This window comes from Dipodomys ordii, unplaced genomic scaffold (assembly GCF_000151885.1).
Source record: "Dipodomys ordii isolate 6190 unplaced genomic scaffold, Dord_2.0 Scaffold157, whole genome shotgun sequence".
Taxonomy (NCBI): Eukaryota; Metazoa; Chordata; class Mammalia; order Rodentia; family Heteromyidae; genus Dipodomys; species Dipodomys ordii.
In genome coordinates, this window is record NW_012267373.1 from 1,821,946 (window position 1) to 1,836,528 (window position 14,583).

At 37.0% G+C, this 14,583-nt stretch overlaps 1 protein-coding gene across 1 annotated transcript in view; it reads right to left on the reverse strand.

Moving 5' to 3' along the window:
* Rfx6 (regulatory factor X, 6) overlaps nt 1-5,774 on the reverse strand; it is a 51,072-nt gene extending 45,298 nt beyond the window's left edge. The window contains exons 1-3 of the mRNA XM_013032809.1: nt 5,530-5,774; nt 4,911-5,067; nt 1,391-1,514 (exon numbers count right to left, since the gene is read on the reverse strand). Of these exons, the coding sequence (XP_012888263.1) occupies nt 1,391-1,514; nt 4,911-5,067; nt 5,530-5,752 (504 nt within the window). The 5' untranslated portion in view covers nt 5,753-5,774. The remainder of the gene's footprint in view (nt 1-1,390; nt 1,515-4,910; nt 5,068-5,529) is intronic.
* Between the last annotated feature and the right edge of the window lie 8,809 nt (nt 5,775-14,583).

Here is a 14,583-nt window from a genome sequence, read left to right on the forward strand (position 1 = left end):
GTATGTTATTCTAATGTGAGCCATTCATTACCAACTAGGTCAAGAAAGTAAAGCTGAACTCTAAGTGAACTGTGAGAGTATACTTAATGTGAAAGAAGGTAATAACACACACATAGAGGTAGACAATACTTCAGCAGAGGCAGAGGCCTTTTTTGGTTTTTTAACTAGAGTGTTCTGCCACTTGTGTGAGTTTTCAAGGCAAATCTACTAGTAACTGCTTTTGCCTAATTTTATTGCCAGGTAATGATTGCTTTATATATGTTCAGAAGAGAGGCATTTGGTTTCTTTATAATAATTCTATAAAGAGATTTACACATAGTTGAATATACATCTCCTCCTGAGGTCTATATATGAGCTTGTCTTTTGTTTTTTTGAATCAGATTCTCAAGGTACATTGTGACTCCTAGTTAAGAATCATCACCATAAGGGAAACTCATAAAATGCTAATGCTAACGTGGACATTGGAAATTGTCTTATCTAACTTCAGTGACTTGCTTGAGCTTTGAAGGTCTCACAATGAGTTCATTGAAGTCATGGCTAGACTACAGGTTGATTGATTACTATGTGCCATGTCACACTGTCTCTGTAAACAGATAGGTTTTTAGAATAAATAATTTTTAAAATGACTTGAATGAGGCATGGAGACAGGACTCATATATTCATTATTTTCTGAACAATGAGTCCCTCTACAGGTTAGAATTTGGATTTCAGTTTAACAATAGAGATAACAATACTTGATATCTACACTTCCTATGGATTTCCTGAGACATTCTACATTCTCAGACAACAGAGCATGATGAGGTTTTCCCAAGAGATTAACATTGTTTCCTGGTTCTCAAAATGATAAGTATAGCAATGGCAGCTCCATAGATTCCCATCAGAACCATATAGACTATATATAGAAACGAATGTTTCCAAATGATAGAAATTTAACCCATCCCATCATGAAATATTTAAGTTCAAGATACAAATATATTCAGTGTCAAGTAGAGAGTTTGGGCAAGTCTTTAGGTTGTAGAATAAAAACCTATTAAAACTCCTTAAACTATCTACATAATTATGATAACCACAAATTGCCTTAAGAGGTTTACTATCTTTGCTTTATTTTACTGCTCCACATACTCTTCACTGCCTTCCTCTTTGAGGGAAAATGTCACTGTTCAATGGAGATTGCTTTAAGCTCATTTATCTTTTGATAGTGAGTTCTGACAGTCAAAAAGTCAAGGTTCTGATATTCAGAATTAAGGCTGGAAAAACATTACAGTTGGATATAGTTATTAGGAGATTTCTCTGGTGCCTGTAGAACAAATGGCTTTAACTTTCTCTATGAGAGCTGGCTAAGGTATTTCTAATAAGACAGCTCTAATCATAAAGAACATGTTTCATCTACCTTTCCGAAGGTGGCTGCACAGGCTGGCTCCAATTTCTCTTTCCGGCAGAAATCTAAATAATGTGCATAAAGGATACACCGTGGTAGGCAAACACCTTCACACACTATGTAATTCTCTTCAAGCCTAAGAAAAAAGGCCAAAAGCTGAGTCAGATGCTTTCTCATCTCCCTCCTTCTGTATAACCGAATACTCATTTTTCAGACTATACAACTGAGTTAGTAAGCAGTTGTGAGTAGACTTCTTTAATTCTGGATATTATTAGAATTATTTTTAGGTCATGGTGAAAAATAATAACAATGCATTATATATCTCAAAATGGAAGACAAAAATTTTAATGTATGCATCATAAAGAAATGTTAAAAGGTTAAGGTGGTAGATATGCTAGTTACCCTATGCTCATTATCAAATGTATTGTAGAATTAAATATCCCATTGTACCTCATAAATATATAAATATTGTGTGAAAGCAAATAAAAAAGCTTATTATAAGATTATCCTCGATGAGCCTGACCTAATTTTGTAAACCATCGACAGAAGTTCTAGACATCAGAGATGAAAGACCAGAAGGTTTGAAGTAGTAGCAGACAGCTTCCTGCAGATCTCGAAGAAGCATTCTACTGTATCTTGAAGAGAACCCTCTCTCAGGGAATGACCATTAATCCGTAAGACCTTAGGAACTCAGTTTAATCATCTCAAGAAGTAAATTCTCTAGACAAACAATGAAATTAGAAGAAAAACCAGAATCTCAGATAAGACTTCTTGATTTCAGCCTTGTAAAAAGTATGAAGGGAACTGTCCCTGATTCCTTACCCATAGAAATTGTGCAATAATAAATTTGTGTTGTTTTAAAAGCAAAAACAATCCCAGATCATAAAGGTTAATATAAGAAGAGCAAGAACCTAGAGAATATCTACTAGTGCAATTAAAATATCATTAAATATTTATATCATTATCATTAAAATATCATGGCTAATGAACTGTTGCTTCTAACTGGTCCATATTGGAAATATTTCTACATAAATTCTCATTGATCATCATGGCTGACTCTTGGATACATAAGTAACAGTAGTAAAATAGAAGATACCAGGTTTTTTTTTTTATTGAAGAACACCTTCATAGAAGAGGGATGAGCAAGCTTCTGGATGGAAAATGCTTGTACCCTCTTATTTTCATTTTTAGACTACTTGTGAATACTAGTAATTAGGGAATGGCAGTAAGGCATTTGTTAAAGGGAAAAAAAATCCCAGAAGAGGAAACTCATCACGTTTAGCTGAAATGACACTGGTCTGTATCTATCCTTATAACTTTTTACTGTGATTAGTTTTATTATTATCTAACACATGTTGTACTTGAGACAATACAACTCTACATAAATGGCTTCAAACATAATATGCATCATTGCAAATCCATATATAAAAGGAAACACAAACTTTGAAATCTTAGAAACAATCCCATTTAAAGGGCAAGTGCAATTTATAAAGTCATAATAAGTATATATGTGTTACAACTACCTGAACAGCAATCTAGAAATCAGAACTTCTAAATTCTATTCCAAGTTACACAATTCTCATAGTTCAATTTGGGATGAAATATCAATTTTATGTTTAGCAAAATCATAATCATTTATAAAACAGAAGGCTAATACAGAGTATATATTCAAATTAGAAATGGGTGAAATACTTAGAAACTTCTGATTTAAAGTAGTCTCAGTGCTCACTTTAGTACTGAGGAAAGTAATTCTGGAGTAGGCAAAGGGCTGTCAGACAGCCTTTTTTTCTATAAGGATGAAAATAAGACCAAAACTAACTAAGATCTTAATTTTTGTAAATAAGTGAATTTGCATCATAAAATCAAATACTTGATAGTGAAAATTGATGCTATTCAGACAGCTTTTTTACTTTGACTTTCAGTTCTAATTTTTAACACTCCCAAGGTAATCTGTAACTTCAAATGAAAACTTAAACAAATCAGCTCATTTTTAAGAAAGTGGAAAATACAAAACATGAAAGTTATTGAAAAATATTTGGCTATTTTTAAAAACTATATTTTAATAGCATCGTACATCATGCCTACTTGTCATCTACTTTTAGGCATTGCTAATCTTTGAAATACAGAGTAAATACAGATGTAAATACAATATTAAATTTGGGTAAATTTAAGGTTGCTTCTATTCACTCAATTTGTACTCAAAAATGAAGTGATCATTCAGAACACTTCTGTAACATATCTGAAATAAAAATACTTTTGCCCAAATTTTCCAAATGAGAATTATTATGTCTAAAATATTTTTGAGGGATGGGAAGGTGGCTCAGTGGTAGAGTGCTTGCCTCACATGCATCAGGCCCTGGGTTCGATTCTTCAGTACCACATATGCAGAAAAAGCTGAAAGTGGGGCTGTGGCCCAAGTGGTAGTGTACTAGTCTTGAGCTGAAGAGCTGAGGGACAGAGCCCAGGCCGAGAGTTCAAGCCCCACGACCAACAAAAAATAAAATAAAAATAAAATAATAAAATATTCTTGATAATTAGCTAAATTATTTACAGCTCATGTGTGTTCTTAACTAGTAATCATGACATCAACTTCAACAGTTAAAATATAACCTTGGTGAAATATTTGTTTTATATCTCAAATATTTGTTAAGGTTCAAGCATATAATCACAAAAATTCAGTATATGCAAATTGCAATTTAATGCTTCAATAAGTAGAAATAAAACCGTCTTATATTTTAGATTTTTCCTATTATATTTTATAAGCTATAGATAATATTGTATATAAACAGGCTATATTATCAGAAATAAGTAGTTATTTTTGATTATTTAGAATGAGGAAATATATACTACTACTTCATACTGGGTTAATATTACATTTTTACTTTAGAGTTCTTTTTTCAATTAAACATTACAAAATGTCTTCATTACATAGAAAAACCTACTGATAATCTCTTTAAGAGAGTTTCTATAAAATCCAATTTGTGATCCTTTACAGTGATATATATGACAGGTGCCATAAAACATTTGAACATTTCTTTAAATTAATAGTGACATCCTAACTGATTTTTTGAAGTTTTCTGTTTCAAACACAATTGGACTATTTTATGGGCAGTTTTCTTTTTCTAAGTTGTCCGATAAAGATTCTTTTATCTTAACGTATCATGAATGATCACATTTTATTAACACACACACACACACACACACACACACCTGGGAAATAACAAAGAATATATAAGAATTAAATGGCTTCCATGGTAAGCAAGTCATTCACCAAAAAAAGAAATAGTCCTAGCTTACGTTTTAAGAATTGTATTTTCCCTCAATAATGATCATAGATTGTATTTAATCCGTACCAGAATATCTCTATATGTTAAATAGTCAGTGAAAAAATAATGAACGAATGTCTAATTGAGCCTTCCGACTGGTCCAGAAAGTTTCCAGGAACAGCAAACTATAGGAAACACAAATCCTGAAGAGCCTGAAGTGACAGACTTGCACAGGTGCGTGCGCGCGCGCGGGGGGCCGGTCTTACCACTGCAGCGTGAGCTGAGTCTGCTTCTTCTTGGCCTTCATAATTTGCGTGATGGTTTTCTTCTGAGACAGGTGTTGGTCCGCTGCTTTGGTTTTGCTGTAGTGGATCTCAGCATCCTCTTCTTCAGAGGACAAATTCCCGTTGTTCAACTGCATTTCTGGTTTCAGATTTAAGGAAGGACCACAACAGAAGAAGAAAACACAATCAATGAAGTCGTTTCTCAAGGTACCTTTGGGTCAGGTGGAGGCGTCCTACGCCTGCGGGGGTAGGGGAACAGAAGAGCAAAATTCACTCTCACTCTCTCTGTCTCTGTCTCTCTCTCTGTCTCTCTCTGTCTCTCTCTTTCTCTGTCTCTCTGTCTCTGTCTCTGTCTCTGTCTCTCTGTCTCTCTGTCTCTGTCTCTGTCTCTCTCTCTCTGTCTCTCTCTCTCTCTCTCTCTCTCTCTCTCTCACACACACACACACACACACACTTTTCCTGGGAAAATATGATTCGGACAGAACATTGCACGCTTGCGCCCATTTGATGTGGGTATCCACTTCTGATTCCTGGACGCCCTTCTTTGGGAGTAAACACATCCTGGCCTCACCCCCATCCCCGAAGGGGAGCGAGCACTCACCTGATTTAACTCCCACCTGCAGCTCCGGGTCCCCCCTTTTCTCCCCACTGCTGGGCGCGCCCGGGGGCTGCGCTTCAGCTGCCAGGTACGCTCTTTCTTCGGGATAGCCTAGCAAATCTTTGCCCAGTAGCTGCACACAACACTCGCCCTGGATCTCAGGGGAAAGTTGGGGCGAGGGCTGCGCTTGCAGAAAGGCATTCTCCAGCTCCCGGATCTTAGCCATCTTCCCGGCCGCCAAGACCACGGCGCCCAGCAGCCTGGCCCGCAACAGCGGGTGGAGCCGGAGCCCCGGGCGGGGCGGGGCGGGGCGGGGCCAGGGGGGACCTGTTGGCCACAGCCGCCGGGGAGGAGGCTCAGGTTCCTGAGCCCCTGCAGGTGGAGGAAGAGACTCGGATCTTCAGGTCGATCCCCAACAATCCCAGGGCCGGGGAGGGCCCAGACGGGAGTGCCGCCTTTCTGCACCTGTCTACTGTCCCTAGCAGATGCTTCTCCGCAAAGTAACTTCCTCACCTGCGCCAGCCACGCCCGGCGACCTGAAGTCTCTTTCCTCCTTCCTCCTTCCCATCTTGCGCTAGGCCCAGGGTCGTTCTAAATGCCCCAAACTTCCAGAAACCTCCCAGAACACTTGATCCCCATCCGTTTCATCTAACCCCATCCTTAGACTCAGGAGACATCAATAACGTACCTGTCCAGCATCCCTGATTCTGCACGCCAGGGACATGGGAGCGGTCCCGGTACACCGCCCAGTCTACTTGGCCTAGGTCGGCTTGTTAATTCCCCTGACAACCCCAGAGCTTGGCCAGGGCTCTCTGCTGTGGCCCAGGACAGATTCCATCCCAACACACTCCCTCCCACCCTTGGCCTGCACACACACTGGCTGAGACTCGGGGCCCTCGCCCTCGCTGCCTCTGAAAAGGGGCCCTGAACTTAAAGGAAAAGGTACTTTCACTAACACTCACAGTATTTTGTCATTTAAACTTTACCTGAGGTTTCCTTATCTCATGCCTAGCGGCCATGCAAGGGACATATGCTTAAAGGGAAATATAAATAATTTTCCATTCTCATATGCCAAGAGCCAGACTTGGGAGAGAATTAGTTGTGCTTTGAGCAAGAACACCCTGAGATTTTAAACTCATTTCATCTAACTGCTACCTAATCTCCCCTTCTTTCCTCTTCTGTTTTTTTTGGAAAGTATTCCCTGTCTCTCTACATTCCCAGTACTCTCCAAGAAAGCAATAGTGCTGCTTTGGTGGCCTCACCATAACTAACTTGTAATTCTTCTCCTGAAACATTAGAAAAAAAAATAAATCACCCTCGAAATGTACTGTCATCAAATGACAGTAAACTGAAATTTAACATAGAAAAAATACCAGATGACTAAAGGGTGAAATATGGGAGCAGTAATATACGTCTTGTCAAAGCCACTAAGGAGATGTGTTGTAAAGAGCATTACTATTTACCTGTTGCCTCCAGCTGCTGGCTGGAGTCACACTAAGGCTCATTCAGAAAAAAAAAAAAAATCTTCCCACAAGAAAAGACTCCATTTTAATTTTTTTATTGACTCCTTGCTGGACATTGGTGGTTCATGCCTGTAAAAATAACGTTTTTAGAAGCTAAGAATGGGAGGATGGCAGTGGAGACAAGCCTGGTGGGGGAAACAAAGAAGGAGGAAACAATACTTGATAAGAAATGTACTCTGCCTTGCTCGTGTAATTGTAACCCCTCTGTATGGTATTTTCACAATTAAAAAACTTATTAATAAAAAAGAAAAATCTGCAAAACCCTTTCTCAAGGGTCTCACAGCTGAATGCACATCTGTTACCCTAAGCCAGGTGGAAGACTGAGGGTGGAAGGACCATGGATTCCAGGCCAGCCCATAGAGAAAATAACCCTAAATCCCCAACACAATGGCTCTCATCTGCCATTCCAAAAAGCAGATCATAGTCCCTGCCCCAGCAAGGAGGAAGACTTCACCTCAAAAATGACTAGTGAGGACTGGAGGCATGGCTCAAGTGGTAGAACACCAGTCTTAACAAGAAAGCTGAGCAAAAGCTAGAGGTCAGGTCCTGGATTCAAACCCTAGTGCAGGCTAATAAATAACCAGTGGAAAATAGGGCTGGAGGCATGGCTTGGCAGTAGAGTACCTATCTAACAAGCCCTGAGATCAAACTCCAGTACCACCCAAAGGAAAACACACAGTTATCAACTACTTAACATCCAGAGGGTCTGGATATGTGTGTCCTACAGGTACTTAGTGAATATTTGGAAGTTTTCCAATGGAGCTGATGAATGGAAATGCAAACTAAGATTATTTAAATAAACCTTTGATTTCTAACATTAAAAATAAGACAAAATAACAGATGTTTAGAAATGAATGCCAATTTTCTCACACTTAGGGGATGCACTGAGCGAATGCAGTGAGGAACAAAGCTTTCATCACCCTAAATTGCCATTCCTGATTACATTAGTCCCCCTTATCCAGATGCGATATGGCATGCAGAGACACCTCCCAGCTGTGGATGCTTGAAACTATGGTACCAAACCCTATATATGCTTTCCTCTATGCCCTGCAGTGCTGCCCAAAATACCTGAGATAACCTGTCCTTCCATGCTGTCCCACCTGGTGGTTCCTTTGCATCACTACTCTTGAGCTTTGGGGCCATGAGTAAGTAAATCGGCACTGCAATATTCTGATAGCCCAGGTAACGACCGAGTGATGAATGGACAGGAAGAATATACAATGGGGATACCATACACAAATGGATGACTCATGTCCCAGGCAGAAGACGTATCTTTACATTACTCTGAACAGTATGTGAAATGAAATTTATTTATTTATGGGATCTTCCACTTACTATTTCTGAACCATGATTTACCATGGTAACTGAAATGGTAGAAAGCAAAAACTTGGATAAACAAGAGACTTCTGTATTATAATCAATATGAGTTCATCAGACCAATGTTTGAGGGAATAGTGCTAGACAAATATGCAATCTTAGGCAGAAGAATAAGTAAATATAAAGAGTAGTCTTAAAACTGTGATTCTTAAGATTTTTGTTTTTTTAATATGTTCTATAGGAAATTTATATAAGTCATGAATTGTCTCTTGGCATGAGGAAATGCTGATAAATAAAATCATATACATCTAAATAAAATTCTGCCTATAAATTGACATCTCTCAAAGAATATCTGAAAAAGTTGATTTTTGTTTTAAGAAAAACATATCTAAAGCAGAAGTTCTTGAAAGGGAATGGAATCTACAGTCAGGAATATTAGTATACAATTTCTTTGTGATGATGGAAAGTTAACCCTTTTATGCCTGTTTCCATCTCAGTTGGATAATAGTTCCTGTTTGGAATAGATCTCGTGATTGTACTCCTCAGATACCCTCACATCCTTTCACATTTCCAGTGTATCCCTCCCCTAGCTTCTGCCTGTTTTTCTTGTCAGTAATCATCTAATTAAATTTAAACAAATTAATTATAATACAGAAGTCTCTGCTAATCCAAGTATTTATTTCCCACAGTTTCAGTTACTACCAGAAAGTACTTGAGGCTCTTTATTTGGAGGAACTCACCTTGGCTGTGAGACTGCCCTTACCCATATGCAGAGAGAACCTCAGCATCTGGGTGCTTATTTACTCCTTGGGAATCCTGAGCCAATGGCTGATGATGAGGAACACTGGAAGCTCAACTTCCAGGCCTCATGGTGGTTACATCTGATGTGCAATTTATAGCCTCTTGTTCCTCTTCAGGTCACGCTGCAGCCATCTGCCACTGGACCATCCTGAAATCCTGTTTGGCTTCTTTTCTTTCTCTGTCCTGCTGCTACTCTTACAACCTTATCTGTCTCTTCTGGAAATACTTCCTTTAATAAAATCATATTTGATCCTTGAATCAGATTTCACTGACTTAAACACCAACTAAGAAATTACATGTTATAAAGAAAATCTTGATTTAAGACCATAGCTTTTACTTTTTTCTCAACCTCTCAATCATGTTTGTAATTGTATAAAATGGATAAGTGAATATGCTAATGGCAATCACTTGAGGTATATCATAAAGGTAAAATCATGAATAATTTTGATGAAATGTGTTTCTTTTTAAATAAAATACTGAAATCAATAACTTGTTTCAGAGTGCATGTAATTTTCTGGAGTTAAACAAGATTAATTTTGTTTCAATTACTGGTTGTATTTAGTGTGCCTGAGTGAAATGAAAAGCTATGTCTACTAACTCCAGGCTGTGGCTCTAAGGCCGTGTGTACAATGCATTTATTCCCCATTTCTTACTCTACCTGAAAGCTTTTGAGCTAAATATCACTTCATTATTGAGCAATTTATCTAATGAAAAAACTGACTAACTGCTCCCTCTTTCATAAAATATTACTTTATAGCTACCAAAGGAAGATAAAATAACAATAAAATAACATAAGTAAGCAACACTGAGGCAAAAGAAACATTTGCTATAGCCTAATTCGAGGATTCAAACAGTATTTCCTGAAGTTGAACTCTATTTTAGAATCACCTGAAGTCATTTTGACAGGTGTACATCTTATCTCTGAACCAGTACACCAATGCATGAAATGGATCTTTATCAATAGAGCGTCATATGAGTATACAATTCTCAAACCAAGAGTAGCAAAATTTGCTTTTAGAAGATGTAAGGAAAGAGATGACAATCACAGTCCATAAATGATCTTACCATTACATTCCTGATCTTTCATATCATGGCATGTAGAAAACAATAATGTTATGTCCAGCATATCAGGATAAGAATCACAGATAGAAGTAAGCAAACCAAAGACTTAAGATATGCCCAAAAGAGACTGAAAGGATCAGATATATTTGTATATATCAGATATATATATAAATTGCTCCAGGCAATTTTCTATTTATGTGTCATCACAACATGTTACTGGCAATGTCAAGCAGAAATAATAATAGCCAGAAGCAGCTGGGTCATTTTCTAGTTCCTACGACGTGAGACAGTTTCTCTGTCTCCATAATGAACTAGTAAACATTACTAAAAAGTAAACATTATATGTACAGTATTTTAATTTTTTATTTTAGGCACATTTGAGTAAAATAAATAACTTAATAATTCTTGTATATGTACAATTTTTCTGTATGTTCTTTCTAGTTAATGGTCTTAGATGTCATAAAGTAAAAGTTCAAGAGTATTGGATTTTTCTACATAAAATAAGGGAAGATTTTGGTACAAATACATACAAAAGTAGTCAAGTCTGGTTTTTATTTTATGTTTTGATCACTTCATAAAATACAGATCAAACACATATGCATTTCAAATGAAAACAAATAATGTTAGGGGAGATGAACTACTTAGAAATAGAAGCTCTAATGGTTTAGTCCTTCCCTTTAATAAAATCAAAGTACTTTAAAGTACTATGATCAAGCCTGTATTTCTAGCTACTCAGAAGGCTGAGATATGAGACTCAAGGTTTGAAGGGGACAGCAAAGTCTGTGAGACTCTTATCTCCAACTAAACACCAGAAAGCCAGAAATCAAGCTATTGCTCAAGTGGTAGAGCAATAGCTTTGGGCATAGTATCCAGGGATAGTATCTAGGCCTTGAATTCAAGCCCCAGGACTGACTTAGTATTTAAAAATATGAACTTCCAAATGCAACTCAAGGTATGTAAGTTTTAGCAGTATCTCTTTTAGCCTTATTTTCAGCATTAATAATCAAAATTAATCACAAGAGATATGTAAATTTCTAAAAAAGCTGACTGGCATTCAAGACTAAAAGTAAACCATAATAACATTGACACTAACATGGGAAGCAAATAATTACATATGATTACACCTTTTACATTGATCTATTTATAATCTCTCTTTACACAGATTGCCAGAAACTTAAACCACTGACAGGTAGGACAACATAAAAGCAGATCTAAAATCAAAGTACACAGTAAGTCTGTTTATGAATGTGTAGTAAATGTGAACTAAGCTTCAGCTTTTATGAAATGAATAAAGAATTTCTTCATCCTTAAAGCTTAGCTATAATAGCTACTAACATAACTTACATCACAGTAAAATGTGGTTGATTATCTGTTTATTACTATGAGTTAATTTTGAAGAAGCACATATGAGACATAAAAGTTAATTAGCCTCTCCAGAGATAGTAGGTAAGTCATCAAGGTCAGTATATGACTTACTGGATGAACATATAAGGAAAATTAATGGAAATTTTCCTATGACATAGTTCCCATTAAATAGTGTACAGATTGCCATCTGCCTTCAGCATTCACTTAGTGTTAGAAATTAGAAGATTGCAAAAGACCATAAAATAAAGGAAATTGAATACTTGAGACAGGAAGTGCTTCAAGTAAAAATAAGTATTATAATAGAGTGAGAGTCATGAAAGAAAAATTTCAGTTTTGACCCTTGTTCTGGCATATTGATAATTACAAATCTATGAATAGAAAACATTCGATGGTACCAACAAAAATGTATATTTAAAAATTGCAATTATGAATGAATCTAAATAGTTTAAGTGACAGTTGACACTCATGAAAAGTTGTAGAAATAGGAATTCATGTCATAAAGAATGAAATTCTGAATTTAGACTTAAAGTTAAGATTATATGGGCTGGGAAGGTGGCTCAGTGGTAGAGCACTTACCTTGCATGCCTGAGGCCCTGGGTTCCATTCCTTAACACCATGTAAGCAGAAAAAGCCAGAAGTGGGTGCTGTGGCTCAAGTGGTAGAGAGCTGGCCTTGAGCTGAAGAGCACAGGGACAGTGTCAAGCCCACAGTTCAGGCCCCACAACCAACAACAACAACAAAAAGCTAAGATTATAAAATGACTTTTTTTTTCAAATTCATGCTATTCCTTTACTTGGTCAAGATACATTACATCAGGAAAACAGAAGGATATGATGTCCTCATTGCTTCATTCAGTGAACATCAGGCAGAGATTCTCTCTCTCTCTCTCTTTTTCTCTCTCTCTTTCTCTCTGAAACTTTGTGCTGTAAGAAGTAAAGCTGTCTCCCTGTCTATGCTACACTTCAAAGCTTTCAGTGAGAAGGCTCGTCAAGGCTTGTTGAGGATCAGACTACCTATTCTTCTACAATAAAAGGATCCCCTCTGCACAGTAGATGCATAACATCCAATGAGATATTAAAACTTGTATTTACTTGTGTACATCTGGATGTCCAGGAAAGAGATAAGGAAAACTGACTGATGAGATTTTGGACAAAAGGAAAAAATAAAATGGAAAAAAAAGATAAACAAGGTTATTTGACTGCAAGTTTAAGACAGAATAGTAAGATAAATTGAGAAATAAAATTTTGCATAATTAGAAATAATAGCATAACGAATATGAAAGAAACAAGAATGGATTATAAATTCATTAGGAATAAAAGGCAGAACAAGTATCTGATGATATCTGACACAGTTACATTAACTGAATTCCTAGAAATGCCATTAAGTATTATATATATATATATATATATATATACCAAAATATCTTTGTGTTTATATCTAAAAAAGTTATCTTCTAGGCTTATTAAAGAACTATGTACAGTCTCCATTTACTTAGTATATGCTGAAAATGCAAAAATGCATGTGTGGAACTGTATTTATTGAAGCTGAAACATCTGACCCTACCCACTAATGACTCATAGCATTTCTCTCTGTCATAATGAAAACATTAAAAAAAATCCCAGAAATGGTACAAGTTACTGTTGCTACCCTGGAGGCTGAGATTTTGAGAATCATGGTTCTAAGTCAGCCCAGAAAAATAATTCACAAGACCCTATCTCAACCAAGCTGGATGTGGTGGTTCGTGTCAATAATTCTGGTCAAGAGGGAGATTTAGGTAGGAAGATCATATTCTAAGGCTGGACTCAGGCAAAAACATAATCCACTATCTGAAAAAAATAACCAAGGCTAGCTGGGTGCTGGTGCCTCACATCAGGAGGCTGAGATTTAAGGATCTTGGTTCAAAGAAAGCCTGGGCAAGAAAGGTTGTGAAACTCCTCATTTCTAATTAAGCATCAAAAAGTGTTTGAAGTGCTTGAAGTTGTGACTCAAGTGGCAAAGTGCTACCTGGAGCAAAAAAAGCTGGGGGACAGTTTCCAGGCATGTAGTTCAAGCCCCAGCACAAATAAAATTGAATCTAACAACATATTAAAAGGATTTTACATTGTGCAGGATAGGTGGGGGAGGAATTTAGTCTAGGAAAGTGTGGACACTTTCACCTTCTAAAATGAATCAATAAATAATCTCAGTTAATGAAAATATACCTCTTAATAGACATAGAAAAGACACTTGATATTGTCTATATAAAAAAATAACTGGGTCCTCAAGAAAAACTTACATGGAAAAAAATAAATTACAAATCCATTCTTGCCAGGTGCCGGTGGCTCACACCTGTAATCCTAGCTACTCAAGGGGCTGAGGTCTGAGGATCTCGGTTTGTAGCTAGACAAGCAGGAAAGTCCATTCTTATTTCCAATTAACCAACTAAAAGCCAGAAGTGGAGCTGTAGCTCAAGTAATAGAAAGCTAGCTGTGAGTAAAAAGCTAGCTGTGCGTGCCTCAGAACAGGCACACAAAAAAAGTCATTCTTACTTTTAAATTGGTATTTGTAAGCAAAGTTGATGGGTGATGACAATGATGATGATAGTGATGGTGCTGATGGTACTGATGAAGAAAAGAATGATTATTGTATTGTTTTAAGAAAATTTTCTCACCATTCAAACATATTGACTATAATGTTCATAGTCAATTGAAAACAGTCTATTTGTACTCAGAAGAATCACAGGAGCTAAAATTTAATATATTTTTCTCTTTAAAGCTAAGGTAAATATGACCCAGCAATCCCACTTTGGGGCATTTACCCAAATGATCACAAACAAGGCAATACTAAAACTACCAGCACAACTATGTTTATCACAGCATTATTTTTTGGAGGGGTCCAGTCGTGGGGCCTGAACTCTGGGCGCTGTCCCTCAGCTCTTCAGCTCAAGGCTAGCACTCTACCACTTGAGCCATAGCGCCACTTCTGGCTTTTTTCTTTTTGCTTATGTGGT